The sequence below is a fragment of the Lepisma saccharinum genome, chromosome 1 (genome assembly GCF_977018435.1).
Source record: "Lepisma saccharinum chromosome 1, izLepSacc3.1, whole genome shotgun sequence".
Lineage (NCBI taxonomy): Eukaryota > Metazoa > Arthropoda > Insecta > Zygentoma > Lepismatidae > Lepisma > Lepisma saccharinum.
The window spans coordinates 159,444,876-159,472,375 of record NC_139229.1 but is presented as its reverse complement, the minus strand read 5'-3'; the positions used below and the strand labels follow the sequence as shown (position 1 = coordinate 159,472,375).

Genomic DNA, 27,500 nt, shown 5'->3' with positions numbered 1-27,500 from the left:
CGACGTGTTACGCACGTATCACGGACAATCAGGCATGCGTTTCACGGTTGAGGTCATCGACAAACTGCATCATTGTTTGCAGGCTTTTCATGAATGGAATAATTGCGCACAGAAGCTGATCACAGTCGAACTTGCAAGCTTCGGTGAGTTCTAAAGAACTTCTCCCGTCGCAGTTCTGAATGTTTATATAAAGATCGCAACTCCCGATCGCCTGGAGGAGGTCTCTTACAAGATTTTCTACAATGGGATGAACTGGAGACGCTATTTCGGTATCACAACAAGGACAGCATTTATCAAAGCTGACTACTGGCTGTTGTCTCTCTATACGGCATCCTCGTTTATGATTCATGCCTAGATTTAATTATATTAATCTACATAGACTTATAGCGCATTTGCTCGTCGTAAGGAGTTCATCTCTGCATGATGCATTTTATATTTATCACTTTGTCTTTTACTTACAACCTTAAGTTTTATTTGATAAGAGGCCTGGTCCTGGATATTGTGATGGGTACAAATTGCCAAAAGTGCTGACGTACAAACTCTCTCTCTTGTACTTTCCTATTTTACGTCGCTTTTCTGCCACTTTCGGCTTACAATGAAGATGAGGATGAATGAAGATTAGATTATAATGTACAGGCACACTCAAACTCATGACCAGGCCAGGACTCGAACCAGGAAACTTCGGTGGCGAGATTGAGATCGGTATCGGCCATCGTGGAGATAAAATATTTTTAATTCAATTTTTTTCTTTTTAAATTTGAAATTTTTGAAAATGAAAATTTTAATCGATGGAAGGTTGTCAAGTGTGGATGTCGCTGAAGCGGGAACATAATTTGTACTTTGTTCTTGCCTGCACTCTCCACCGGAGGTCGTTCAGCAGAGCTGGATTTGTTCATTCACCTTATCAAGCAGCACAGGCGGCATGTGGACCTCGTGCCATGAACGCCATGAAACGGCACGACGCACGCGAAATCACGAAAGGCAAGATAATAACTTTGCACCCTAGTACGGCTTGTGGAATTTACCCGGGCGTTTCGGCAGAAGCTGCTCATGTCAGCACACGCAAGCTGGTCGTTCCTGCTGCTCTTTTGCACCCATTTGGGGAGGGGGGGGGGTTCAGATCTTTTCCGTCACCTAACTTGTATCAAAATCACTGGCAAGTTATAAAAGCTCCTATCTTGGCAACATGAAGGAATGTGGTAGGGATGACGAAACCGAAACGAGACTTACAGTGATCTCGTTCTTTAGTAAATATTGAAAAAAATCATGGAAACCAAAATTGCTTAATAGCGCAACTTATTCCTTTGTACGTACAGTCAACGGCAATACAAATGTGACACCTAGATCCTGAAATGCTCGCTTCCCTGCTAGGCGTTATGACTTTTTTTACCTAACTCTACGGCGATATGTGGATTTTAATAGCAAATTTCCAATGCAGCTTCTACCACTGCCGTAGATTTAGGCAACTCACGTAACGTCTTGCAGAGGAGCGAGTATTTCAGGATCTAGGTGTCACATTTGTATTGCCGTTGACTGTACGTACAAAGGAATAAGTTGCGCTATTAAGCAATTTTGGTTTCCATGATTTTTTTCAATATTTACTAAAGAACGAGATCACTGTAAGTCTCGTTTCGGTTTCGTCATCCCTACCACATTCCTTCATGTTGCCAAGATAGGAGCTTTTATAACTTGCCAGTGATTCACGCCATCGTAATTCCTAGGATCGAATCCCGGTCTAGAAAAGGACGCTCTTTTGAGTGTGTCAATTTAATCTAATCACTCATCTTCAACGTCGCGATTAACCAAAATAGGTAGAAGGGCGACGTCAAATACAAATACAAGTGTATCTGGGGGACGCGGTGACTGATTTATAGGTAGGTCATGCACAAGAGTTTGTTTTTGGTAACTGCACAGTTAATCTGTTAGTGAGAACTGTAACACTGTCTAGCGTGGTTACATACATTCAATATAAAATTCCCATTTTATTTTGTTTGTTCACAGTGTCGAAACACAACAATGTTATTACGAAAAGTCGCTTAACTTCATTATCTCTGGACGCCGCGAAAGTGTGAGGTCACGCTGTGTACAGTCATGGAAAGAAGTACTTCCCTCATAGAGCCTTATTACCAGTAGTTTTATGGGGGAAGTATTTTTTTCCACGACTGTACATTTGATTTGATTTAGTTTATTTAACGTCGCATTCTACCTGGGTGTATTACGGATGTAGAGTCGAATTACTTTCGGAACATCTCCAGCGAACTGCGCGAATCTGTCTAGCGAGCCTAGTGGGCGTGTAAAACCTGAGCAACGGGCTTAGCGATAGGTTCTGGGTTGACATGACGTCAGCGGCTCGCTTGGTTAATTGGCTGCTTCGAGAGTTCTGACTCGTTCCGATGCTTCAAATGCATAAGAGCCAAAGATGTTTCGGAAATAATCTTCCTCTACCACGCTGTGCATATGTTGCACGACTACTTATGTTGAGACTCGAGACGAAACTTTGCGAACATATGTTAGACAACGAAGTTCCATTTTTTATGGTAGTGAATATTTTTCTGCACAAATAGTACTGTTCTCTTAGATTTGTTCAAATACTTGTACAGTCACGGACACATCTGAGTTGCAATGATTCTATTTGTTACAACCCAGAAGTGTCCGTGAGTGTACCTATGCAAGGTACCACAAAATAATTCTCAAAATTAATTACGGCACATCTAAAACAATACCTAGTTACGGGGTTGTATTACACCATTCCAAACACGTTAGCACCACGCCACCAGGGAGGCCCTACTACGTACAGTCCCTACTGCTTAAATAGACAATAATTTTGTTGTATTGGGGAGCGTACACTTGTGACTAAATTGCTATTTTTCACTATACATTTCTTATTCGGACAATGGCGCCCCCGGAATTTCGTAGGGATTAGTTTTGCCTTATTTTTTTATTAGACAGCGTCTTCATTTCCTGCTTTGAGTATGTTCGATAATTAGTGTAGCTTCCTTGCCACTTGGGACTAATCGCGACTGTGAGAAGATGAACTGGATGAAGGAGACTGACAAAGAACATCCCTGCCCAAGCTGGGACTTGAACCAGAGAACTTCGCAGGAGAGACCACTTAACGCCCACCGAGTCGGCTTCCTATATTTGGTGTGCCCAAGGTGGAGTTGGTGGGGGTCATAACTTCCCCTTTGGCCCAGTATTCCTTAAAAAAAAAAAAAAAGATCGTCTAAGGCAGGAAATGATGGCAAAATAAGGGCTGACTACTAAAAAAGTATACTTAACGCCGGCCCCTTTCGAAAACCCTGGGCACGCCAGTTTTTTTTTTTTTTTTTTTTTTTTACATTCGAATGCTGAGCCAAGTGGGGAATATTCCGGGATAACAAGAGAAAATAAAAAGGCACCGAGCTTTCTTCTCGACTCGGGGATAGAAATTTAGAGCGTCAGCTGTGTCACCCATTACTTCATGTTGCTGTGGGATTTGAGCATAATGTGCCTTGATTTATTAAACATTGTTCCTTTCCTCGAATGTTGCGATATTACAGCGAACAGCGCGCTCTGATTCTGGCAAAGCAGCACCGTAATTCACTGTTGCGAACATCCACCTCCTGCCGCTACGGAGGAAAGAAACAATGAAAGATTACTCGCATTTCAAGGTTGCTGATTTTCCGGGCCACATACGGGTACGGAGTGAGTATTCCCTCAATTCCTTCAGCTATTTGTATGGAAAACTACAAAGATTACGTTTCACGCTGCGGCAACCAACTGGCATGCGTGACGCTCCGCCACCGTCAGACTTTCCAAAGTGTTGCTCTCAGCCGAGATGAATGGACATTCTGTTTCTTTTCTTTACCCTTGCTTCCCGTAAAACCATGTGAAGATTTTCCATGCTTACGCTGCTTAGAGAGTCGCCGTTTAGCTTCATCTTGTATACAAGGCACTTTTTTGTGTGACTCGTCAGGTGCTATTACCACTTCCTTACACGTCATGCAAACATTGTATGGGTATTAGAGGCGACAATGAGTTCGTGCTTTTTGTATTTTTTTGCAGTTTTGAGGAGAATTACTTTGCAGTAACATCCGCTTCTCGTCCTGGGTTCCCGCACCGTGTGGTTATAATGCCGGATGTGGGATATTCGTGAGAGAGAGAGAGTGTGAAATGTTTAACTCTATGTAGCAAGAGGTCTCATGTTCTAGTCCCTACGAAGCCACAATTTCAGTAAGTCAGACTCGACTTTATATTAAGAGTCTAAACATATATTATTACCATCCTGAGCAACGTCTAAAAATAACAAAAAAATAATCAACTAAGGGCAATTCCATTGTGACGAATGTGACATTCACACAAATTTACATTCATTTTTTAAATATTTTCTTAGCACCTTCAAAATATGTAATATTATCAATTCATGTAATTTCATTTTCCTTAGTGAAAGTTATTTAATTTCGGAACATTCCTCCCTCATCTCAATTTTCAGCTACATTTCTTGTAACACTTCTGAATTTGAATTAAAATATTTGGGTGCGTCAGCACTTAGGCTATTATGCACCTGTCACACTATAAGAGGTCTAGCCCCTTATCATAACAAAAACAAAAGCGTGCCTGAATTCTAAAATTTCCTTACCTTGGTTAAAAGCTGAGGCTAAAAAGGGCGCTCAGCACAAATAAGGCCAAACCCCAGGACGACACAGAATTATACTGGTCATGGGGCCAGAGCCTCGTTAGTCTGCAGTCCAGTGTGTACTACGTGGAAGTGAGGTTAACTATTAGGTGCACTACGTGGAAGGAGCACCCCTCACACCACGGGGACACTTCTGAGACATGACTTTAGGACTTTCTCAGTCTTTCGGAAAACTCTGTGGAATATATGGGTTTACTGAAACAATTTTGTTATATTTTCACAAAGCTCCTAATATCGAAATAAATAGAGATCGAATAATCCCTCCCCGTCTTGACGTCTAAAATTAATTGACCCAGGAGATGTCAACAAAAAAAGAGTCAATAAACACATCGTAAATCCCTCTAATATCTAAAATTCAGACTAATTTTAAAGGTTCTAAAAGTAATTTTAAATTGTAATAAATTAAACCTTGTTTCCATATTAAAAAACAATAAGTTGCTGACCAAGGCAGTTTATTAAGATGTAAAAACACTTAACATGTAACGTTTCAACCCTGCATCAGGGTCTTCCTCAGATGAAGAACTAAACTAAGTTAAGAAATAAACTGCCTTGGTCAGCAACTTAGTGTTTTTTTTTAATTTTAAATGTTCACTGTGCCATAGTGAGCGACATTAAACAAAATGGTCAAGCTCTCCCCCCGAGAAAAGTTCGTAAATACAGCACTGTTCCAATCAGCCAAAGTGGATAAAAATTGCAATTTAAAACAAACTTAGATGATTAAACAGTGAACTTCTAAACGCCAGTTATCGTAACACCAATATTTTACAGTGTTATCAATTAGATGTCAAACACATGGTACTCGCCCCATTTCACTCACTCTTTCACCCAATTTCAAAGCACATCTTCAAGTGTTCATCGCACATGCAATGGCAAGATCCATGTTCACCACAGGTACGACAGCTAGGGCATATAGGAAGGATGACAAGATGGTCGAGTATTCAAAACAATGTTATGAGAAAAATTAAAGATTTAGCTCTATGAACTGGAGAAGGAGACGTGTATATATAGAAAATATAATACTTATTATGCAAATTAAACAAATATTTTATTCCAGATAAAGTGCTCGTGTGACCATTTGTACTTAAACTATAAGGAACCGAGGTAGTCCAGTCTGTAGGGTGCCTGACTACCACGCTAGATATTCGGTTCGATTCCCGGACTGGGGAACCTAAAAGTTGGAAAAGTTTCCGACCTTGTCCCTATATAAAGTGGGTCTATGGTTCACCTAGCCTCGAATAAATGGGTATCTTGGGGCGAGGTGATGATCACATCACTTCCACAAATGTGAATATACACACAAAACAATGAGAGATGAACCGCATTTCAAGGTTGCTGATTTTCCGGGCCACGTAAACACACAGCCAGCCACACACACCCCTGCTATGTGCTTTCATGGCACGTGCAATGGGCAGATGTGGAGGCAGGACGCTATACATTTGAGGTGATGTTATTCGCACCGCGCTCCGGCCGTCTTATGTAAGTTCTGCCTTGTGGCCCCAAAGCCACTAACTAGCAAGCACCACCAAAACTCGATTGAGGACCTCCCCCCCCCATTTCCAGCGACGGTCCCGATTAGTGATTACTCTCTAAGTGAAAAGAAAAAGCTGAATGAGTAAAGGTGCTGCTAGAAAGTGTAGCACCCACTCAGTGGCCGAGAACGTTAAGTGGTCGACTTTTGACCTTGTCACCGAAGTTCCCAGGTTCGAGTCAAGGCCTGTGCATGGATCTGGCCCTCCGTCAACTTTATCTAATCATCCTCGACCTTCCGATTAGTCAAAGGTGGCAAAAAGCGAAGTAAAATAACAATTGCAAGTGCAGCAATATCGGATGCTTGTACTTGCCCTAGGAATAGCAAAAGGACAAACTATAGAAAATGACGCAATAGCAAGTCCGAAACACTTCTCCGGGGGGAAATGACCGAAAGCAAGAAATAAGCTTTTGGTGTCGTGATGTGCCACGCTGCAGTTCACTGCGTTCGTGAAATGCATGCTGAGCGATCTCGTGTCTTCTTGTGGCAATAAAATCCCTGCTTCAAAGGGAAATGAGGGGCGAAGGAGGGAGGGGACGGACTGCGACAAACACGAGGCGCTTCGACCTCTGTAGGCTTTGTTTAGCCGGTGTGCAATTACACAGAGATTAAAAGAAGAAAAAAAAATATATTTTTTTTTTTTAAAAAAAAAGCGTAGGTAATCACTATCACTGCAGAGTCGAACAAAGAAATCCTATCCTGCGAGACTACAAAGTAAATGGGGGATGTTCGACACATGCATGAAAAGAAACCAAAAACCATTTAAAAATAATTGACTCGTTCCGAGCCTACATAATAAAATAAGAGGTTGAGGTAATAATAGGAATTTAAGACTAACGTAAAGGGCCTATGTTAAAAAGCAGCTAAGGATATTGGTTTAGGAATTGGAAAATACACGTCGAAAACAAATGTTATATAATAAAATAAAATTGACAAATACATAGTGTTGCCCACGAGACGAGACTTTGGCCTGTCTCGTCTCGTGGAAATGCTGTCTCGTCCCGAAAATATTCGTTTGTCTTATGACACATGGTCAATCTCGTCTCGTCTCGAATTTTTAAAAGCCTGTCCCGTCTCGTCCCGTGGGCAACACTACAAATACAGTTTCGAAATGTAAGTACTTAGGAACGTATTAAAATACTGTCAAAAAGAAAGTTGAAAACAAGAGTTAATTCAGGTAATGCATGTTATTTTTGTACTCATAATATTGCATCCTCTTGTCTAATACAATATACTCTAAAGGTTAAAATATACAAAACAGTAATTACACCTGCATTATACAGTCTGAAAGTCACGCTGGAGACCCACCTCAGGTGGGTGATTACAGCGTGGTACTGTTTAAATCACATCCACAAATTATAGAGATAGTGAATGTTTCAAAGTTTGATTGGGTCCCATTTATGCACAGATAGGCTTATCGGGACTGGACCTACAGTTTAAATTCGGGTCCGTAGCAAGGTGCACCCATCGGGAACCGAACTCGGGACCCGTCAGCCACAAGGTAACTGCGTTATCACACCATCGGGGAACTTCGTAATGCTTCGAACTAAAGAATATAAATTAACTATTTTTAACACAAAATTCTAAAAACTATTTAGACATAAACGAGATGAAGAACCAGGAAAAAATATTGTATAATATAATACTGAACTTCATAATCTACATCTACAAATATTATTAGAACAGTTAAATCGAAAATTTGTTAATGTGTGTGCCATGCGGCACGCATGAGAAAAAGAAGGTTCTTGTGAGGAAACCTGACGGTGGTAAGAGATCTGTAGAAAGGCTATAAGATCGGATTGATATTGCCGACGATAGGAAAAGATTTAAGTGTGAATGTAGCCAGTGACTGATTAAGGTGGGTGCTATTGATGCTGCAGCATTATGCCCATTCCTGAAATAGGCCCAGATGAAAACAGACGAGAATTTTCCGAAAGCTGAACAGTTTTCTTTTGCTATATTAACCTGAAAATAAATTTTAGAATGAAATTTGGAGCCCAAATTTCGGACGCCTAGACACAGCGTTACTTATTATACAGTTACTATCATTCTTTGCGCTGTGACGTAACTATAACGTCGTTGTGTTTATTGTTCACCAAAGATTTCAAGTTAATGCTATCAATTTTACGTTAAACAGTTTATTTAGTACAGCATCAGGCCCAATTTCGTCTTAATCCGAACCTGAGTGAAGCCAGAAAATTTTGTTAAGGAGGGGGAAGTCAGATTGTTGTTACATACTGAATAGTATAAATAATATTCTTCTTGCATGTACGTATTACTTGCATCGTGTAACTTTTCTTTTAATTACGGTTATTACAATCAAGCAAGCACCTTTTTTGATGTATCGTTTCGGGATAACAAAGGCTCTCTTCATCAGACATTTATTGTAACCTTATCGCTAAACAATGACCAAATTACAAATAAATATATGATAAAGAAATCTTTTGTTTTCCCGAAACGTTGCATTAAAAAGGGTGTTAATGCTTGTAAGAACCGTACATTAGAAGAAAAATAGAAATAATAAATACAAAAATTATCATAAAGTTATAAAAACAAATCATTACTTTTATTGCCAACAATGTATTATTATTATGAAATTTTCCCTACTCGATACACCAGATAAATGCATATCAATTACCACTTTTATTCTTATTTTTCACATTTCATTGCAATATTAGGCAATACTACTTTGTGTTTAACGTTAACACATCTAGCTCAAGAGGGGGATTTTTGTTATGAAGGTTACGTCTTATGTTATGTGATCTCTTGCATAACAATCTCATTTGTGTTATTTGGAAAGCTCACCCGAAACCACTTACTTCTGAATTAAGTAGTACAAGTTCGACATTTTACACTCAATTGTTCGAGTTATTTTCTTCGGCAATTCTACTGTAATAGTAATTATAATTAACCGGGCTTTGTTTCATACAATCAAAATAATTAGCCTTTTCCTCTTTTTCTAATTTGAAATTAGTGATGTAAATTACCAAGGGTTCGACTGACCAGCTTGACAGCCACATTCCCCTCGCAACGTTCATGGATGGAAGACGGTGGAGGCACATAGTGGCTCGGATCCCACTTTAGGTCCAGTCCCGATTAGCCTTACTGTGCACAAAGTGTACTTAAAACACCAAATCAAACCAAACCAATGGATGGAAGACTTTGACTGTTGCGGCAATAAACCTTTGGGTTTAGGAATAGAAGTTATTTAACATTTGGTACTTAAAAGTTTCTTGAGAGCGAGGTACGGCGCTGACTTTTATTTTTGCCTGGACAACAATTGTTTTCGATACAGTGACGCGTCATGGGCTTTCCTACTGGTCTGAGTCTCCTGGCACCAGTCTGATTTGGCAAGTAGAAAATTCACAATAAATCTGAGCAGCAGGATGAGCTAGTTACAGACAAAGCAGTTTATTCAGAACGTTTTTAACGCTTCAATATCAGGTTGTACGTTTTGGTTTCTACTAATCTCTTACTGAAAAAAAGTAGCGTGCTCAGGTTTCGTAAATTACCATTTTTACCCTTTGTTGCAAAAGTTATTCAAAGACAAAAAATGGTAACCAGGAGTCATTTTAACGGGGAGGTCTGCATCAACAACTACTTGGATTTCTCCAGAGTTCTTTACTGCTATCATTTGAAAATTTTCATCACATTAACTTTTGAGAGGGGCTGTAGCGTCATCATTAGGTCCCCTTCCCCCCGTGACTGAAAATACATGTGCTAAAGAAGCTAAAAGTACTCGCGCCATTACTAATGTTAGACTTACTACTGCATTAAACTGAGCTGAGCGTTGCCTCCATCATGCAAATCTGATCCGGCCATCACACTGCACAGCAAACATAATTTTCACATTACAGCAATACCTTTCTTTAACAAAATGGAAGGCATATGAATTACTTTTCTTGGGACATTTGGGATAAGAATTCAGTGGAAATTCATAGCTGGGAGATGTATGGACCAACATGCAGACAATGCAGTATGTGGGATGTTTATCCAAATTATCCTAGTGGGGGGATGCTTTATGGAAATTTTCTTAACTGGGGGGATAGAACCCCCGCATTCCCCACATTTCGAACACCGGATAAGAGCAAGTGCAATTAAGCAGTGGTAATTGATATACATACACAACTGAAATCATTAACTTAGTAACTATCAAACCAATATCTATTATTCTTGCAGTTCCCATAACTGATAAATCGCTTGCATTTGATAGTAGTACACAGTAACACCTGGGGGAGCGATTTTACAATTCCGGGAATTTCTCCATTTTGTTTGAAATTCGGCATACTCACTAAATTAGGGCTCCTAATCACGAATCTGAAGTTACAATTTGACGCTCACATGTCAAACTTGCAAAATAAGAGGGTCAGTCATCGCAACCGACAATGCACAATTGCTCATTATTTATCGCAAGATTTTCCGTTTCGAATACTTAAAGAACGAAATATATATATTCCTGATATTACTACGACCCTAAAATTTAACTATGTTTCCTAACCTAACCTAACCACGTGCCAATGGTGCGTGGGGCTAGCCATAATTCAGGAATTTCTATACGTGAGCGCCAAATTTTAAGTGCAGATTCGTGATTAGGAGACCCAAATTAGTAAGTATCCGAAATTTCAAACAAATTGGAGAAATTCCCTGTATTGTTAAATTATACCAAAACGGCACATAGGAAAGGGGGCAGGAGACGCGTTTCCCCAATATCCCAGAAGAAAAAAATACATGATATTGGTGGATCATATGCTTTGTCCCTCCTAATAATGCAATGTTAATCAAGCATGTCATAACTGTTTCAAATATGAGTGAAGAGTAATTACAAACAGGTTAGTTCTGTTTAGGTTATGTTAATTACAGATAAGAGGGTCTCTTACCACACACAAGTGGATCTAGAATTTTTTGCCTAAAAAAAGTATTTTTTATACTATTAATTAGTATGGGTGTTGATTCTACATGTTCCCATTGCCAACCTTAAACCTCGGTACAGTTCCAAGCAAACTTAAAAAAACCAACTCTGTCAACCTTCTTGTTCATGAAGGAATAAGTATAATTTATTCCCCCATGAAGATGTCACAGTCTGATGGCACTCTAAATCTCAATATCTTATAGATAACTGCAGACTTTGAAAATTCAATATTCCACTAAGAGTTGTACGTTGAAAACCTTGAAAATGGTCTTACATTTATTGTTCCCAATTTGTTGTATGATGTTAGTTAAAACAATGCTGGGTATATCTGGATATTCTTTGCATCAGTGACAAGATGTGAGGGCAAGCTGTGTACCAAATATGTCAGGTAGAGTAAGGAACAGGGTTATAAAAATAATCAGTTTAGAACTGTGATTAGGTTGCAGAAGGTTTTGCAGAAATAACACAAATCAGGTAACCATTATTATTATAAACGAATAACTAGCACACCTGCTTTTCATAAGTCTTCATATTTCATACCATTCACAGACTGATGTACATTTTATGCCATATGTATTATAATGTGTATCAATCAGACTGTACAAAACATCACTGTTGTGTTTTAGTGCCAAAAGCTGGTTTTTACACTCCTGTTCAGTGTGTGTGTCTTGTATTGGTAGAGGAGAAATATGGCAAAGTTCTAGTGGGAGGCACATTGCACAGTATTTCAAATGCAAACCCCACTTTCAACTGTAGGTCCATGACAGCATATGTGGACTTCAAAGCAAACAAAAAAGCATTTTACACTAACTTTTTGAGCTTACTCATGGTTTCTGTTAGTTAGGAACACTAATAACTTGAAATCTACAAAAGTTATCAACAGTTAAAATAATAAGATTATATTTTTTAAAAAAAAAATCGTAATGAACTACGCCAATTTCCAGGAGGGGGTGGTAAAATCCCTTGCAAACCTCTGGCTTAACTATGCATGTGACAAAAAAGTAGCTGATTATTGTGGAAGGAGAGGGCACCACACACCAAAAAGGAAAATGCGAAGAATGGGATAACAATTGCTAGACTTTGGTCAGTCAACTTGTACTTATTAGTTCCTGTGTGCACTCCTGGGAAGAGATTATGAAAAAGTTATTATGAATTGTTTTTTATAATTATGGGGAAGGATACATTTCAATGGTTTTAATTAACCCCTCCTCAAAGAAAGAAGGTACAAAAAAAAACCGTCGATTACACATGGGTGTGTTGCAAGACAAAATGAACTTCTTGTAAGAAATGTGTGGTTTAACTCGGACGAAATGACAGCAGGTAATTTTATGCACTTCCACTTCACCACGCTGTCGATAATGAAACTCCACTGTCGGGGAAGAAAATATCAAACAAACTATTTCTATAAATATCTGCAGAAACACACTCAACATGTCACAATACACAGCTGATTTTCCCTCCAGAACATTGCAACAGCTGCTTTCGCTATGACAAAAAACCGAGTAAACAGAAAAACCGGCTCGGCAGCACAGACTGAATTAGTCTCACTAGACTACGGAGGGGTCTGATATCAGAACAAAAGGCAGCCTTACCTCATCATCTTTCGGATGAACATGACTGCAATGTCTGTGAACGAACATCCCATTGACGGAAAGCACAAAAACCACCAAAATCACTAGCCACCACACTTTCCACCTCACTTTCGCTGCCATGTTTGCTCGACAACTGAATCAGCGCGCTCTCGCGTCGATTCGTATATACTAAACTCGGGAAAGTTCATTCTCGTTCCTGCCGCAGGGGAAGCAAGAAATCAGCTGACCGTCTCCTGAATCAGTGTTGCGCGCACCAGTTACAATTAATGGCAACACTGCTTGAATTTTTGTTTCAATTTCGCTAGGGAGGATAATCGGGACTGGATCTACAGTTTAATAAGTGCGATCCAGTGGCGGCGATTAGGTTCCAAAACGGGGGGGGGGGGGCAAGGTGTCAAAATTGGGGGGCAAAGACAGTATATATCCCTTTAGCATAGTGCGGGGGCAAAAGTGGCATTAAGTAGGGGGCAACTGCCCCACTCGCCCCCCTAATCGCCGCCACTGGTGGGATCCGAACGACTTGTGCTCCCAACGGGTATCGAACCAGGGACCTCTTGATTACAAGTCAAGCACACATCTACTGAATTAATAGTGGCGCTTGTTATCACCAATGTCAATTGCTAGTTGGCAGGGTTGTGCAATTACGCGTAAAAGAGATTTTCTACATGACACGTAAAAAAAAGTATGAAATGTAAAGTACGTACGTAAAAAAAACTAGAATCAAACAAAAATTTGAAGAAAAAACATGTTTTTTTTTGCAATGGTTATTGTTATATATAGCAGTTGGCAGTGGTCGAAAACAAATAAAAAGGGCTTTAAAAACTATCATTCCTAATTTTTTGTGCTCTTGTATTGTAATTTTACAAACTGCCACATTGACATTCACATCATAATTAGCCTATGCACGTGTCTAATATACACATGAAAAAGGAATTTGAAGCTGTATACTAAAACTTTGAAATCCAATTCAACTAAATTGTTGTTAATCACTATGTTATGTTATAAATACAAGTACTGTTGCAAGACGTATAATATCAACAGGTTTCTCAATTTTTCAAAATATGTGAAAGAGCAGTTCTACTTTTAAAAATCTGTTAGTGAGGGTGAGAGCGTGAGCTGGCTATATAAACAATCTTCAGAAAAAAAATGATTTTGTGCTGAAATGTGTAAGAAAATTAAAGTGTTAAATGTATTCGGCCTACGTATAGGGCCGGTGGCAACCCACCATCGTGAGGAAATTGGGGAGCTCCGAGTGAGTGAGCGTAATCCGGTCACGGAGACCTACTATAACGGCTGGGGATACGTCGGGCTGACCCCCCGACTATTCCACTACTGGTTGAAGATCTCCACGCTTAGAGGTGACGAAGGAAAGCGTGGGAGAGAGACGGGCAGCCGGTAGGTAAGCCTAGGCCCTTCATGGGCTGTTGCGCAACGGATTATTATAATTATTAAATGTAATATAATTGAAGTAGTTTTACATTTCTAATTTATGAAAAAACATTAGTTTTTTTACACCTGCGTAAAAAATGGTTTTGTGCGCGAAGTAAATTACGCTTAATTTAAGTAAAAAACGTAACGAGTACATTACCTTGCCAATCTTGCTACAACCATTTTTCATGGGAGAGACCGAATAACTTTTCTTTATTATTTTCCGCTGTTGAGATTACATAAGCGTTTAGCGTGGCTATTTGTTTTTTAAAAAAGAGTTGGATTTGTAGGGGCGAAAATTAATTGCTGCATAACATACTAATTATATTGCAAAATGATGTAGCAATTTAAGCTAGGAGATTACTCTTATATTTTGATGTCTTTATTTTGGTATTATATACTATAAATATATACTTACAATAAAAGTGTTCTTTAACAATACCACTTAAAGTCTTTAAAAAACAAGGTTACTATATTTCCTCGTTAAAACCGTAAATATACAAAACATGATCACTTTTTTAATTGAGGGGTGGTGGAGAATAGGGAGATCAGGACTGGCAGGGTATAGAAATGACGGGGGGGAGGTGAAAATTTTATCTTGAGCCGCCCCTGCGGTCACCGTTACTTCATAGGAGAACGTTTCATACTGATTTCTTTTTTTTTTGTTGTTGTTTACTGATATGTAATAATAATAATAATAATAATAATAATAATATAATAACCCGTGGCTCTACAGCCCTGAAAGGACCTTGGCCTATCTCCCGACTGCCAGTCTCCCTCCCACAATTCTACATAGAGGTGTGGAGATCTTCAGCCGGTAATGAGGTGACGTCGAATCCTCAGCCCTTACAGGAGATTTCCCAGACGGAGTTAAGCTACTCACTCGTAGCTCCCCAATTGCCTCATAATCCGATCCCTGGCCATTAGATCCGCACAAATTTTGAGGTGGACGAGTTTTCTCTTTTGATCCTGTTAGGGCATCCCTAAAGGAAGGACCACAGATTAGAAATGAAGGGCAAAATCTTGGGTAGACATCTGGCATATCGAACCCAAGTTTTCTAGGGGCCCATAAATTCAAGATGGCCGCCGCTTCACGCACCAGCAAAATAAATCGATCATAACTCCTTTAAAATTGGTTTTAGACAATTTTGCGTAGATACATATTTTGTTCAGAATTAAAAACGGAACAAAACAAACTCTTACAGTTTTCTTCATATCTTGCACTGTTATGGAGATATATCTAGTCAAAGAATTCCGTACCCTTTTCAGCAAGTATTCTAAGCAATTATTTTATATTGCCAGATCCTGGTCATAAGATTCGCTGAAATTTTGAGGTGAACGAGTTTTCTATTTTGATACTGTTAGGGCATGCCTAAAGAAAGGGAAAAAATCTTGGGTAGACATCTAGCATACCGAGCCTCAGGCCCGTACCCAGATTTTTTTTTGAGGGAGGGGCCAAGCCCGAAACCTTGGTTTTATATATATATGTCATGAAATATATGTCAATATGATTAATTAATAAATTTATATATATTTATAAACATATATAAACAAATTAATTTGCTACATTTATAAACTAGCAAATTAATCCCTTTAACGCCTGGTTCAAAATGTCAAGAAATTAGAAGATAGGTGAAATGTTTTTAATAAGTGTTAGATATTATTTAATTATGGCTTTTTATTAAAAATGATAATTAAATTTTCATACTTTGATTGTGTTATGTTTTTATAATGGTGTAAATCTATTAATGGTATCTCGAAAGGAAATAGTTCCTTATCAGAGTTGTAGCTAGAGTTTTTAGCGCCCAGGACGAGAATTATTTTCGCACCCCCTGCACCGAATTTACACCCCCCTACCTAGATGTAGCTGGCATACTTAGACATTGTAGAAATTTTACGTAATTACTCCGATGAAAAGGGAAAAACTTATCATTCAAGAAATATGGCTAATAAAAGGACAGTCGGTTGTGCATCCCACACATTGAAGCAGTGAGTGTTATTGTTCACATGTGCTAAATCAATTGCAAATTAAAGAAAACTAGGTGGAAGGACAACATATGAGAAACTTTAAGAAGACATGTAAGTACATACTATGTTTTATTCCCAACGAAAGGAGGTGAGAAACGGAGGAGAAATGGCAGGTCGGTATAATTTCTATGTTCCAGGGGCCTAAGGTGACAAATGACTAAGCTTAGGCTCCATTTCTTACTAGCCCAATTTCATATATTTTAAAAATCTTATCTATGACTGTAGAAGTATGTTTTTACCCCATGCTGTTACCAGCACTAAAGAGAGAGAGAGAGAGAGAGAGAGAGAGAGATAGAGGGAGAGAGAGAGAGAGAGAGAGAGAACAAGAGATGTATTCAACATTCACACAGAGGCTGACATCATTCTTTGTTATTCCTAGTAAAGTATGTTTGAAGTCCAAACTAATCGCTTCTCTTTGTTGTTTTAACACAAACTCTTGCCCTCGGAAAATTTTGATGAGGGAGGGGGATTTTAATACAACAAGATCGTTGGTGGGAAGGTGGGAGAACCCCCTTCCGCTATGGGAATTCGTACCCTGAATGTGACCACCAACGCTATGGATTTATCCTTATAATGAAGAACATGTCTGAATGTGAATTAACCAGAAAAAGAGGACATTTTCTCATCAAGACTGCAGTTCTCAAAAAGTCAAAACAGGGATTAAATATGGTGAACTGTCCCGACCAAATTGGAACATTTAGTAGTTTCACATAAATGGTTATAAAACTAAAATTACTATAAATATAGTAGACTGCAGAATTCTGGAGTCTGCCTCTCTCCAGAGACAACCCATTCATTAATACAAAATGAAAATTTAATTCTTGCAAAATCTTAAAAAATAACCGTTATTTTTGTAGGTTTGCATCAAAATATTTCATGGCTCGAGAGGGGCATGGCCCCTTGCCCCCCCTGGGTACGGGCCGGCCGGGCCTAAATTTTCTAGGGGCCCATAAATCAAAGATGGCTGCTGCTTCATAACGCACCAACAAATCAAATCGATCATAACTCCATTAAAATTGTTTTTTTTACAATTTTGCATAGAGACATATTTTGTTCAGAATTGAAAACGGAACAAAAAATACTTATACAGTTTTTTCATATCTTGCATTGTTATGGAGATATATCCAGTGAAAGAATTCCGTACCCTTTTCTGCGAGGATTCTAAGCAATATTTTACACTTTACTTGACAGTACTTTACTACAGTAGTTACAAAAATGATAATAATATATTTTCACTTGCTATTTATTAACAGATAATACCTCTGGAAAAATCTGATAAACGAACTGTAAATCAGGATATGGACAGTATTTTATGCTCAGAACCTCCGTGGCGGTCATCTTGGATTCCTGACGCCATGTACCTTCTCTTGACTTATGATTGCATGCCTCAAAATGAAGGCATCCTCCATACACATGTCTTCCCTTCATTCAAAAAGCCAACGAACTTCTGAAGGATATAAGGACACATGGTCGATGTTCTTTGTTAATGTCTTCAGAGACAGCCATCTTTGACGTATAACGTCAGACAGGCCATGCGCCACAATAGTAGGCACCAACAGGCACCTTCATAATCACGCACTTCATCAAAACTCCCCTTAACACGACCCCCGATTATCATTTGAACAACTTTTAAAACGAAGGTCAAAAATTATATTTACGAAATATTTTGTAGGATCCTGTCTCCTCCCAGAACGCAGTTATGTAATATCTATACAATTCCAGCCCCATCCGAAAAAAAAATCTTCGTATGTCAGTGGTGTAATAAATTTTTTCAATCTTATCATTAATTTGCTGGCTTTTTAACATTTATTCCCCGTCTAAAAACACTGTTTATACATAATTCATTTTCTTGGATTTCGAATTATCTAACCAATCAACGTGCTAGCTTTCTGCGTGTCGAAAATTTACAACATTTTAGGATAAAACTGTCGACCACTTGAATGAATCTCAGTTACTACATATTTATGAACATAATTTTGGGGATTATGATGAACGAATTTATTGGGAGGGGCTTCGTCCAGGGTCTCGGGGGGGGGGCCTCCCCTGATCTGCACTGTATTTACATTTCATCACGATCGGACGACACTTTTTTTTTATTTATACAGAAAATGTCAAAGAGAGCGGTCTTTTGGAAAACACTAGAAAACCCGCACTCTTTTTTTTTTTGTTCTCACGGCGATCTCACTCGATATAAAATTTGGTTTTCATAGCTTAACGCAGAATTGAACAAGGTAAATTTCGTATTTATGTAGTTCTACTGGTTAATTATTTTTTTTATTTGGAGTTCAAACTCGAGTATACATAATTTTTAATCCGATAGTATGCATTTCGGTATACTAACTGCGTGATATGTAAAAAAAAAAAAAAAAAAAAAAATAGAAGAAGAAAGAAATAACGAAAAACAGTTATGCTGGATATTCACGCATTTGTTGGATCGAGATGAAAAGTCTCTCCAAATAAATAATAATAAATTTGAAAACTTTATTATAATAAACATAAGCATAGTAGTAATAATAATTATTATTTCTACTATTAAAGTTTTAACTATTGCCTGACGCCCCCTTACAAACATATCTGGCGACGCATGATCTCAGGGGTCCCCCGCGAAGCAATCCTACACAACGAACTTTTACTAACTGTTTCTCCAATTTTTCATCACTTTCTTCTTCAGTTTTAATCAGGACAAGAAACATGGTCATATGCATTATTCAGAATTCGAATCTTGGAGCCATGGCATCGCCAACAGTAGGACATTGCTTCCGATTTCAGAATCCCCTGCCATCTAGGAGTGAAATACTGAATAACCTTTACATTGCCATGAGTTTCAGACTTTGCCTGCCATCTGTACGTAAAAGTCGGAACTACTTCCCAAACGCGAAGTGTTGTGTTCACTTCACCGATCGCTGAATATCACGAACAGATGATTTCACAAAGACCAAAAATGTGTATAATTTCTAGTTTACAGCGTTTATCGTATGCAGGTTAAACATATTATTCATTGCCATATATAAAAAAGGATATAAGCAAATGTAACCAAGAACTTCCGCCGCGGAAAGTAAGAATCTATGAATGACGGTTAACTAAGCCAGACGAACCTGTTAATGTCGGCCGGGAGTCGTGGCGTGCTCCTGTAATCCAGCTACTTGGAGGCCGGAACTATCGGATGGTTTGAGGTTGGGATTCCTGCTGTCCAGTGGGCCACGTCGACTGGGCGTCCGCACTAAGCTTGGCATCAATATGGGTCCCTTGGGGGAGCTCGAGGGACCCAGGTTGGCTAAGGAGGGGCGAACCGGGCCAGGCGGGAAACCGAGCAGCCAAAAGTCCCCGTGTCAAGCAGTAGTGGGATAGCGTCCGGGAGTGGCAGCTAGTCAGTAGCCTGACCAATAAAATCGGACATAGTTCCAAATTTTTGACGAAAATTGTTTCAATTACCATTATCTACGCATTTTTTTCAGGTTGCATTACGAACCTTACATGTCTCTTCCTTTGAGTTTTTGGGGAGATAGCATGCCTTTTAATACGCGACCCCGAAGGATGTATTTAGATGGGGAGTCTGGACCCCCCGAAAGATTTACCAAAACTTTGTTTAATAATCCTTAGCGCGACAGCCCATGAAGGGCCTTGGCTTACCTACCGACTGCCGGTCTCCCTCCCACACTTTCCTTCGTCACCTCTAAGCGTGGAGATCTTCAACCAGTAGTGGAATAGTCGGGGGGTCAGCCTGTTTTACCGTTGTATAATATGAAGTTGATTAATTACTTTATGAGTACCACTATTAGTTTGAGCTTTTGATATAAGTGGGATGGGGACCACTATGTCATTGGGAATGCCACTGTGCCACTATTAATAATAATAATAATAATAATAATAATAATAATAATAATAATAATAACACCCACAAAACCTTTTAGGTTGTTTAACTTTATCCCCTTCTTTTCTATACGAATTTCTTCCGTAGGACAGCTGTTTTCATACAAGTTTTAATGATCATAATGAGCCACAAGCCAAATAATGAATACGTGATCTCTATGCTTACATTATCTTCTTTGCCCATTCATGTAATAATCGTCATCATTGTTATTAACTGACCTATTTAAATATTATTACTACTACACATGTTGATCTTATGTCAACCTATTAATTTAATTGTAAACATAGGCGTGTGCAAACTAATTTATTTGGGGATGCTTTAAGGGGAGTTTCAACTACATATCTGGCTAATGTTAGCCTAACTTCAGTGCCAGATCTACAAGCATGGGCGTCCGAAAGGGGGGCAAGGGGGGCCGTGCCCCCCCCCCCCCTGGAAAATGAAATTCAACCAACAATTATGTATTTCACACATATAATTTCATTTTAGCCACAACAATATGTGTTAATTATTGCATGAACACCATAAATTCAAACTTAAGTAATGTTTTTTTTAGGGAACAACACACTTTTGGGGGGAAAATGTGACTTGTTTGCTCCCCCTGGAAAAAATACCTTTCTTGCCCCTCCCTGGAAAAAATCCTGTCTACAAGCCGCAAAATCCCACAGTACGGAGACAATTAAGCCTTTAGGGGCCCTCAGCCATTGACATAGAAAAGGGTTCGTATATGCGTATGTAAAAAATAAACGTATTTACTCAGGGGTACAGAAACAAATGCAATATATATAGCACCGTGCAATGAAGGCACGTTTAGGGTGTGTGGAAATAGGGTCCCACATATTTTCGAGGTAGGTTATCTTGGAGGTGATGTGATCAGCACCACGCTGCAACCGCCTTTAACCCCCACCTTGAGTACCATTTCATTTGAGACTGGGTGGGCTCCAGAGCCGCTTTATGCGGCGACAAAGCCGGAAAAATTCCGACCATAGATCATCCACCCTGGGTTTCTGGCATGGCATGAATCAAATCAGGCTAGAATTTCACGAGAAATGCAGTGGTGAAGGTTTGATCAACTTATTTTTAATCAGGAAAAAGTATGACTGCATGTAACAAATGTATCATTTTCCAGGTGTGATGTATGTATGTATGTATCACATCACCCCCTTCCTATTTAAAAACATTATGGCGGACTCAGACGCCTGCTGGGAACACAGCAATGTGGTTCCCCCTAAGCTTAAACTGTTTCTATCATGTCGAATTGTACTCAACCTAACTCCTTTACTTTTTATAGGGGGTGTTAAAGGACTTTTGAATCACCCTCTAGGCCTTTATATGCGACTTTGTCAACATGAAATCAAGAATTACACACACATACTTATATATAAATGCGTTTGTTGGTTGGGTTGGTGTTTTAAGTCCACTTTATGCACAGTAAGGCTAATCGGGACTGAACCTACAGTTTAAAGTGGGATCCGAACCACTATGTGCCTCCACCAGGTATCGAACCCGGGAGTGTGTGTAAAGGTAGATAGATAGAGGGGGGGCTTTGGTAATATTTTGCGGAGGGCCCAAGATTTGTAGATCCGGCACTGCGTAACTTCACATTCCTTTTTCACAGAAACTATTAAGTATATGACTAAATCGTCAAAACAAATCTTTGTCCATCTTACTCAACAAAAAGAACTTCCAATAATTACTATTTGCTGTCTTAAAACCATTATTGATAAATTCCGAACACATATAAATAAACAAATAAGGCTTGTGAGCTGAAGAAGGTTGTATTAGCAATCATAGTTGTACTCGCAAGTGGGATAAGTGCAGGCTGATGAGAGAGCGAAGCATCTCAAATAAAAAAAAATCACATTATTAAGACAGATATTATTTTCATTAATGCAGTTTCTACATTATTGTTTTTAGGAGACATCAGGGGGTGCCCAGGCCAGAGGTCTCTGGTTCCAACTCTTGTCAAGGGGGTATTAAAATGCCTTATCCAGCAACACAAAAAAATTAAAGGTTGGAAATGAAATTTTGAGGCAATCATGAGGGAACACCACTGAACCAGGAACACCACTGGAAAGAAAGAGGGTGGCCAGAGGTGGAAGTGGACTAGTGGAGGGAGGGTCCACGGGTGGACTGATTCCAAGAATAAAGACTAGGGCTGGGTCGATAATACCATTTCCCAATACTTGTACAGTTCCGGTTTAAAATAACAAATGCTAGTTACTGAGGCATACCAACTCATCACGTCACATTCTACTAATAACACTACATAACTCCCAAATTATTCTCATGTAGCAATATAGCACATTGAAATGTATTTCGATATTTTTGGTGAACTTCTTTCTAGACCCAGATGATGAAAAAAAAAGCCTTTTCAAAGTGTTGCAGCTTTCAACGTCCTCCAGTCGTCACACCAGTCATTACAAAGTTAGTCCGCTACACCTTTTGTCGGGAATATGAAACTCTTAGTAACTCATCAGGGCTTGCTGGGCAACAAGTATCACTACATTGATGTCTGAAATTATACACTGTTGTAGGTTCACACATGCATATGCATTATTCTATTATATAAGGTTACAAACCGCACACACATAGACAATCCTCTTCTTCAGGCCTAACCTCTTAAAGCCGGAAAAGATGAAAATATCAATTCTCTTAACATTTCATAACACTTACGAATAAAGCACTACAACATGCAATACTAATGTTGGGCAATTCACTCACATATCTAATTATATAATTAATTGTTTACTTTCAACTTATTGGCAAGAAGAAAACTCGAAAACCGAAAACTATTCTTGAATTCTTACCATTACCAAGTTCTTATTGATTCCTCTCTCTCGCCTGTTTTCCAACTCTGAACACTGCTACTACTAATATTTCTTTATATACTTTACACTTTAGCAGTGACGTGCGGTGATGTCGACATTTGGGGTAGCAATGAGTGGCGTGCCCAATGGGTCATAATCCCCTCCCCCCTTTTAGGACCCAGTATTCCTAAAAGAAGAACGTCAAATACAGGAAAAATTGCAAAGTTAGGAATGACTACAAAAAATTGTACTGTAACGTACAGAAACCTGGTAGTTACATAATACTGACATTGTCTCGAACTAAGGAAAGACAAGAAAAAGACACACACATGCACACACACATACGTACACTTATCTCATCCTCAGTTCTTGGAACTTGGTCAAGGATCTACTACTTCCCCTGGTCGGTGCAAGTGAACTAGGAAAACCACCAAACAGGATATCATTGTGGCTTTTGCGATGCCAGGAGTGCTATATGGCCCTGGCGATTCTGGGAATGAACTTTGAAAACAACAGGATGTCATAAGTGCATCTGTTCTGGGAAGGATGCACCAGATGAGTACGAAAGTACCCATCACTTCCTTCGTAGGTGCAGAGGCACCTGCACATCCTTAATTCCTAGAAAGGACTAACTAAGTACACAAGCCACTCAGTGCAAGTGTCCCTAAGGGAGAACTAAGGGTGAGACAAAGGACATACACAAATATAAAAAAAGGTAGGATATAGAATGGAAGGGGTCAGTTGATTCTGAGAGTCCAGAGAGTCGAGAGTGCAGTCCTGATAATCCAGTCAGCCGAGGGGGAGTTCACCTACATCGATACCGAGACGCTGCCAGTCTACCTCGCTCCTCTCTACCTTAAGTGGGTAAGACGACGTTCCTTTCTTTCTCTAATATAACTGGTCATTTATTTAGCTAGAGTCAGGCCTTAGATTGTTGTACGACGCAACATGACCAATGTTTAATGCAGTATACAATAAACCATATTTAATCTACCTCTGTTGTGTTATGTTCTAGCGAGTAAGATTCCTTTTAAGTAACGTTTGTATCCCCAGAGCGTTACAGTACACATAACTTCCACCCACTTTCGAAAATCATAAATGATAAAAGTACATCCCATATTATACATACATATTGTACAACGTGTAAAAAGTAGTGTAAATACAGAGGACAGAAGTACTGCAGAAAAATTTCCCTTTAGTTCTTTAGAGGATTTACAAAGAAATCGAAGGGAATCCAATCCAATCCCCTATCTGTCCTATAGGAGATAGACTGGAGGACCTGAAAGCACGGGATTTCAACCATTGGAGCGGGGGCGAGGGGGCAACGGAGGTAGAGGCAGAAATAGTCCCTTTCCCTTCGAAAACCCGTTTCTACCTGGAACTGTGAGGCGGAGAAAGAGCGAGCTAGGCCGCTGAATGCACCGAGGGACGAGAAGCGCATGAAAAAAAGTGTTGCATATGAACTGTGGCTTCAACGAAACAATAAATATTGTGATTTGAAAATAATTAGAGATTTGAGATTGATTGATCTATCTCTGCTAGACTAGCTACTCCTCAGTGCACGTCACTGCACTTTAGAAGAAGTACCGTAGGAAATAATAATATTAATATTAAGTTTCAAGTCCACTTTATGCACAGAAAGGCTAATTGGGGTTGGACATACAGTTTAAAGTGGGATATGAAGCTCTCAACCTTTCTTCCATTAAGTAACCCTATAGCGCTACAGCCCAATATTGGGCCCTGGCCTCCCTCCCACGTGGGCCACCAGGGGGGCGTGGAGATCTACAGCCAGACTTGGGGGACGGGTGGTCGGCCCGACCAACCCCCAGCCATTGTAGGACTTCGTGACCGGATTATGTTCACTCACTCGGAGCTCCCCAATTTCCTCACGATGGTGGGTTGCCACCGGCTCTATACACAGGCCGAAAATTCCCGGAGACTGAACCTGGGATCGAACCCATGCCATCCCACACAGTTGTCAAAATTCCACAAACATAATAAAACAACACTGGATCAGAATACACATACTAAACCATCTCTACACATTCCCTCAGTAACTGAAAATCTACAGGTTAGCCCATAACTACTTTATGAAATTACACAATAGCATGAAGTACTAGAATGGCTCTACCCTCAGAGAAAGAAATAGCACTTGCTTTGCCAAAATATAGTTAAATTAATACATTTACGAACGAGGAGATTCGAATCTCGCAAGCGTTTCAGCTTACGGCCGCCTCAATTCCTGCGCCACATCCCCAGCTGTTCTCTCACTTGCTCTGGGCCAGCATAGTCTGGCCTAAGCGCAGAGGCATGAAAAAATCTCCACAATTAACGAGAGAGGGGTTGGGGTGGTAGCCCAGTGGCAGCCATAAGACAATCAGCCGTGCCAGCTTGTGTCGTGCCACGACGCGAGAGCTATTGCATTGTGTTGACATAGTTGCAAACTTCACAGAGAAGTGACTAACCCTGACCGCTTTGTAATACTCGTTGGAGAAGTAATTCGCGAGAAAGATACTTTCCTGCATACTTGGCAAGAACGAACGTAATATCTTCCCCAAATTTATATAACTGTTTAGATAGATGCATCTAAAGAGCCATCCAGACTTTTTTGTTATCGATTTCTTCCTTCAGAAAAGATATATCCCTTGCTCTCACGCACACAGACACTCATGTGTTGCAACTGATGTTAACAACATTGAAGACATTTACTGTAAGTAGAAAAGAATTGCATAAATATCAAAGGGAATTCGCATCACCAGGGGATTTTTGACTTTAATAATAGTACATGGAAAATCTATCAGTATAAGAATTTCACTTGGAGATATAATTCAATTTCTTGCATTGTATTCTAAAAATTGTAGATCTACAATTCATTTAGCAGATAATCATATTTCAGTTGTTAGTAACACCGATCGTTGATGTACCGTCTGCCATGCTGGGGTTGCAAATTATAAACAAAGCAAGGCAAGAATACCGTGATCGACTCCGTGTGTCTAATTGTTCAGTGTTTTTCTTTTTAGTGAAATGAAAGTGTCCGATGGTGTGTGAAAGGAAGGGTAGTTAGTAAAGATGAGTCAGATTAGAGCATTATTACATACACCGTTTTCCAAGGTACTATACGATATTAAATTAAAAGTTGACTGTCCCACGCCAGATTTAAACATCAATTTTATTTAAAAATATCAAAAAAATGGTCAAGGTGACAGGCATCGAAATTTTAATAGCCGCATTTATTTCCTAGAAAATCTGGTCGACCTCCGCACAGCATGCTACGACGCCAGGGATTGCGGGTTCGAATCTCGGCCTGGGCATCGGTGTTCTTTGTGAGTGTTCACTCATCCTTATCTTCGCGATTAGCCAAAAGTAGTACAAATGCGAAGTAAAATAAACCAATCTTAGGAACTCTGAATTTTTGTCTGCAATTTTAGTAAAAAAAGTTCCATTAAAATTACCTCTTTCATTAGATTTCTATGACATATGCTAGCAAAAATTTTTCGAGTTCTTGATCACGTTGGCACTACCCATCATACTAGCTGCCAGCCGCCACTGCTATTTATCAATTGAATGATGATGTGAAAATGCAAATCCTACTGCACCAGGCCTCTTGAATTCCCATCCCATACCCTTATGTGGGACCATCTCAGGTGCTACATTTATTCTCTTACGTTTGGAACACTTGGGTATCGAAAGGGTGTTTGGAGATATGTACTATCTACATCCAGTTCAAAGTCTTCGCTGAGTCACTACACATAATTTTTACTGTCAACATTATTATTGATGCACATCAACTTTGGTCAACGTCAACAATGAAGTGCCAAGTTGCAAGAAACTCAGGGATTTGGAATTTTCCACCTTGGATGTGTAAAGATGAATTTATAACAAAAATGTGAAGAAAAAAGATGTGTTTGTGTGTGTTAGGATAAATACTTTATTACATGTAAAAATTGTTGAAAGCAAAGAATGCAAACTATTTTCAATTATTCCTCTTGTAAAACACTAAAATAACACACAAACAGCATGATGAACAACAATTAGGAGTTCTTCCGAGCTTTCGACTCCTTCACGTAGTCATCTTCAGGGCTGGTCGAGGGAAGACGGGGTGGACGTGGTTGTAGTTCCACTGGCATTACTTGATGTGTGTGCCAGCAGATGTCGTTGCAGTCTTGCAGTGTTGGTAAGTCTTTGTATGTTTGGATTGTTGGTTGGGGGAGATGGATTTTTAAGTTTTACTGTGTTGTACCAAAATGAATAAAGATTTCCACATAAATTGTCATTGAGGTTATTTGTGTTTTTGATCATGTGTACCCCTTCCTTAACATCCCGTTCTATTTTTCCTTTCACCTGTGCAAGGAAGGAAACACAATCCTGTGGAAGTTGGTGGTTGGTCTCTATAATATGTTTGGATAAACCAGAAGAACTTTCTTCCCTGCATATGTATCCTACGTGGTCGGCGAATCGATCTTTGATTGGTCTTTTGCATTGTCCTATGTATTTTCGGTTGCATTCGCATTTGATTCTGTAGATGCCATTGTTTGTTAAGGGATCTTTGTCGTAAGTTTTGAAGCCTGCTAGGTTTTATCCTATGGATTTGCCAGGTTTATATGCTATTCTGTAATTCCGTTTTTCCAGGATGCGTCGAAGTTTGGTGGATAGGCCTGGTAC

The 27,500-nt window shown here is 39.4% G+C and overlaps 1 protein-coding gene across 1 annotated transcript in view; it reads right to left on the bottom strand.

Moving 5' to 3' along the window:
* Positions 1-12,827, bottom strand: part of Invadolysin (leishmanolysin-like peptidase, invadolysin) — a 241,179-nt gene extending 228,352 nt beyond the window's left edge. The window contains exon 1 of the mRNA XM_083141170.1: positions 12,705-12,827. Within this exon, the coding sequence (XP_082997296.1) occupies positions 12,705-12,824 (120 nt within the window). The 5' untranslated portion in view covers positions 12,825-12,827. The remainder of the gene's footprint in view (positions 1-12,704) is intronic.
* Positions 12,828-27,500: the final 14,673 nt, after the last annotated feature.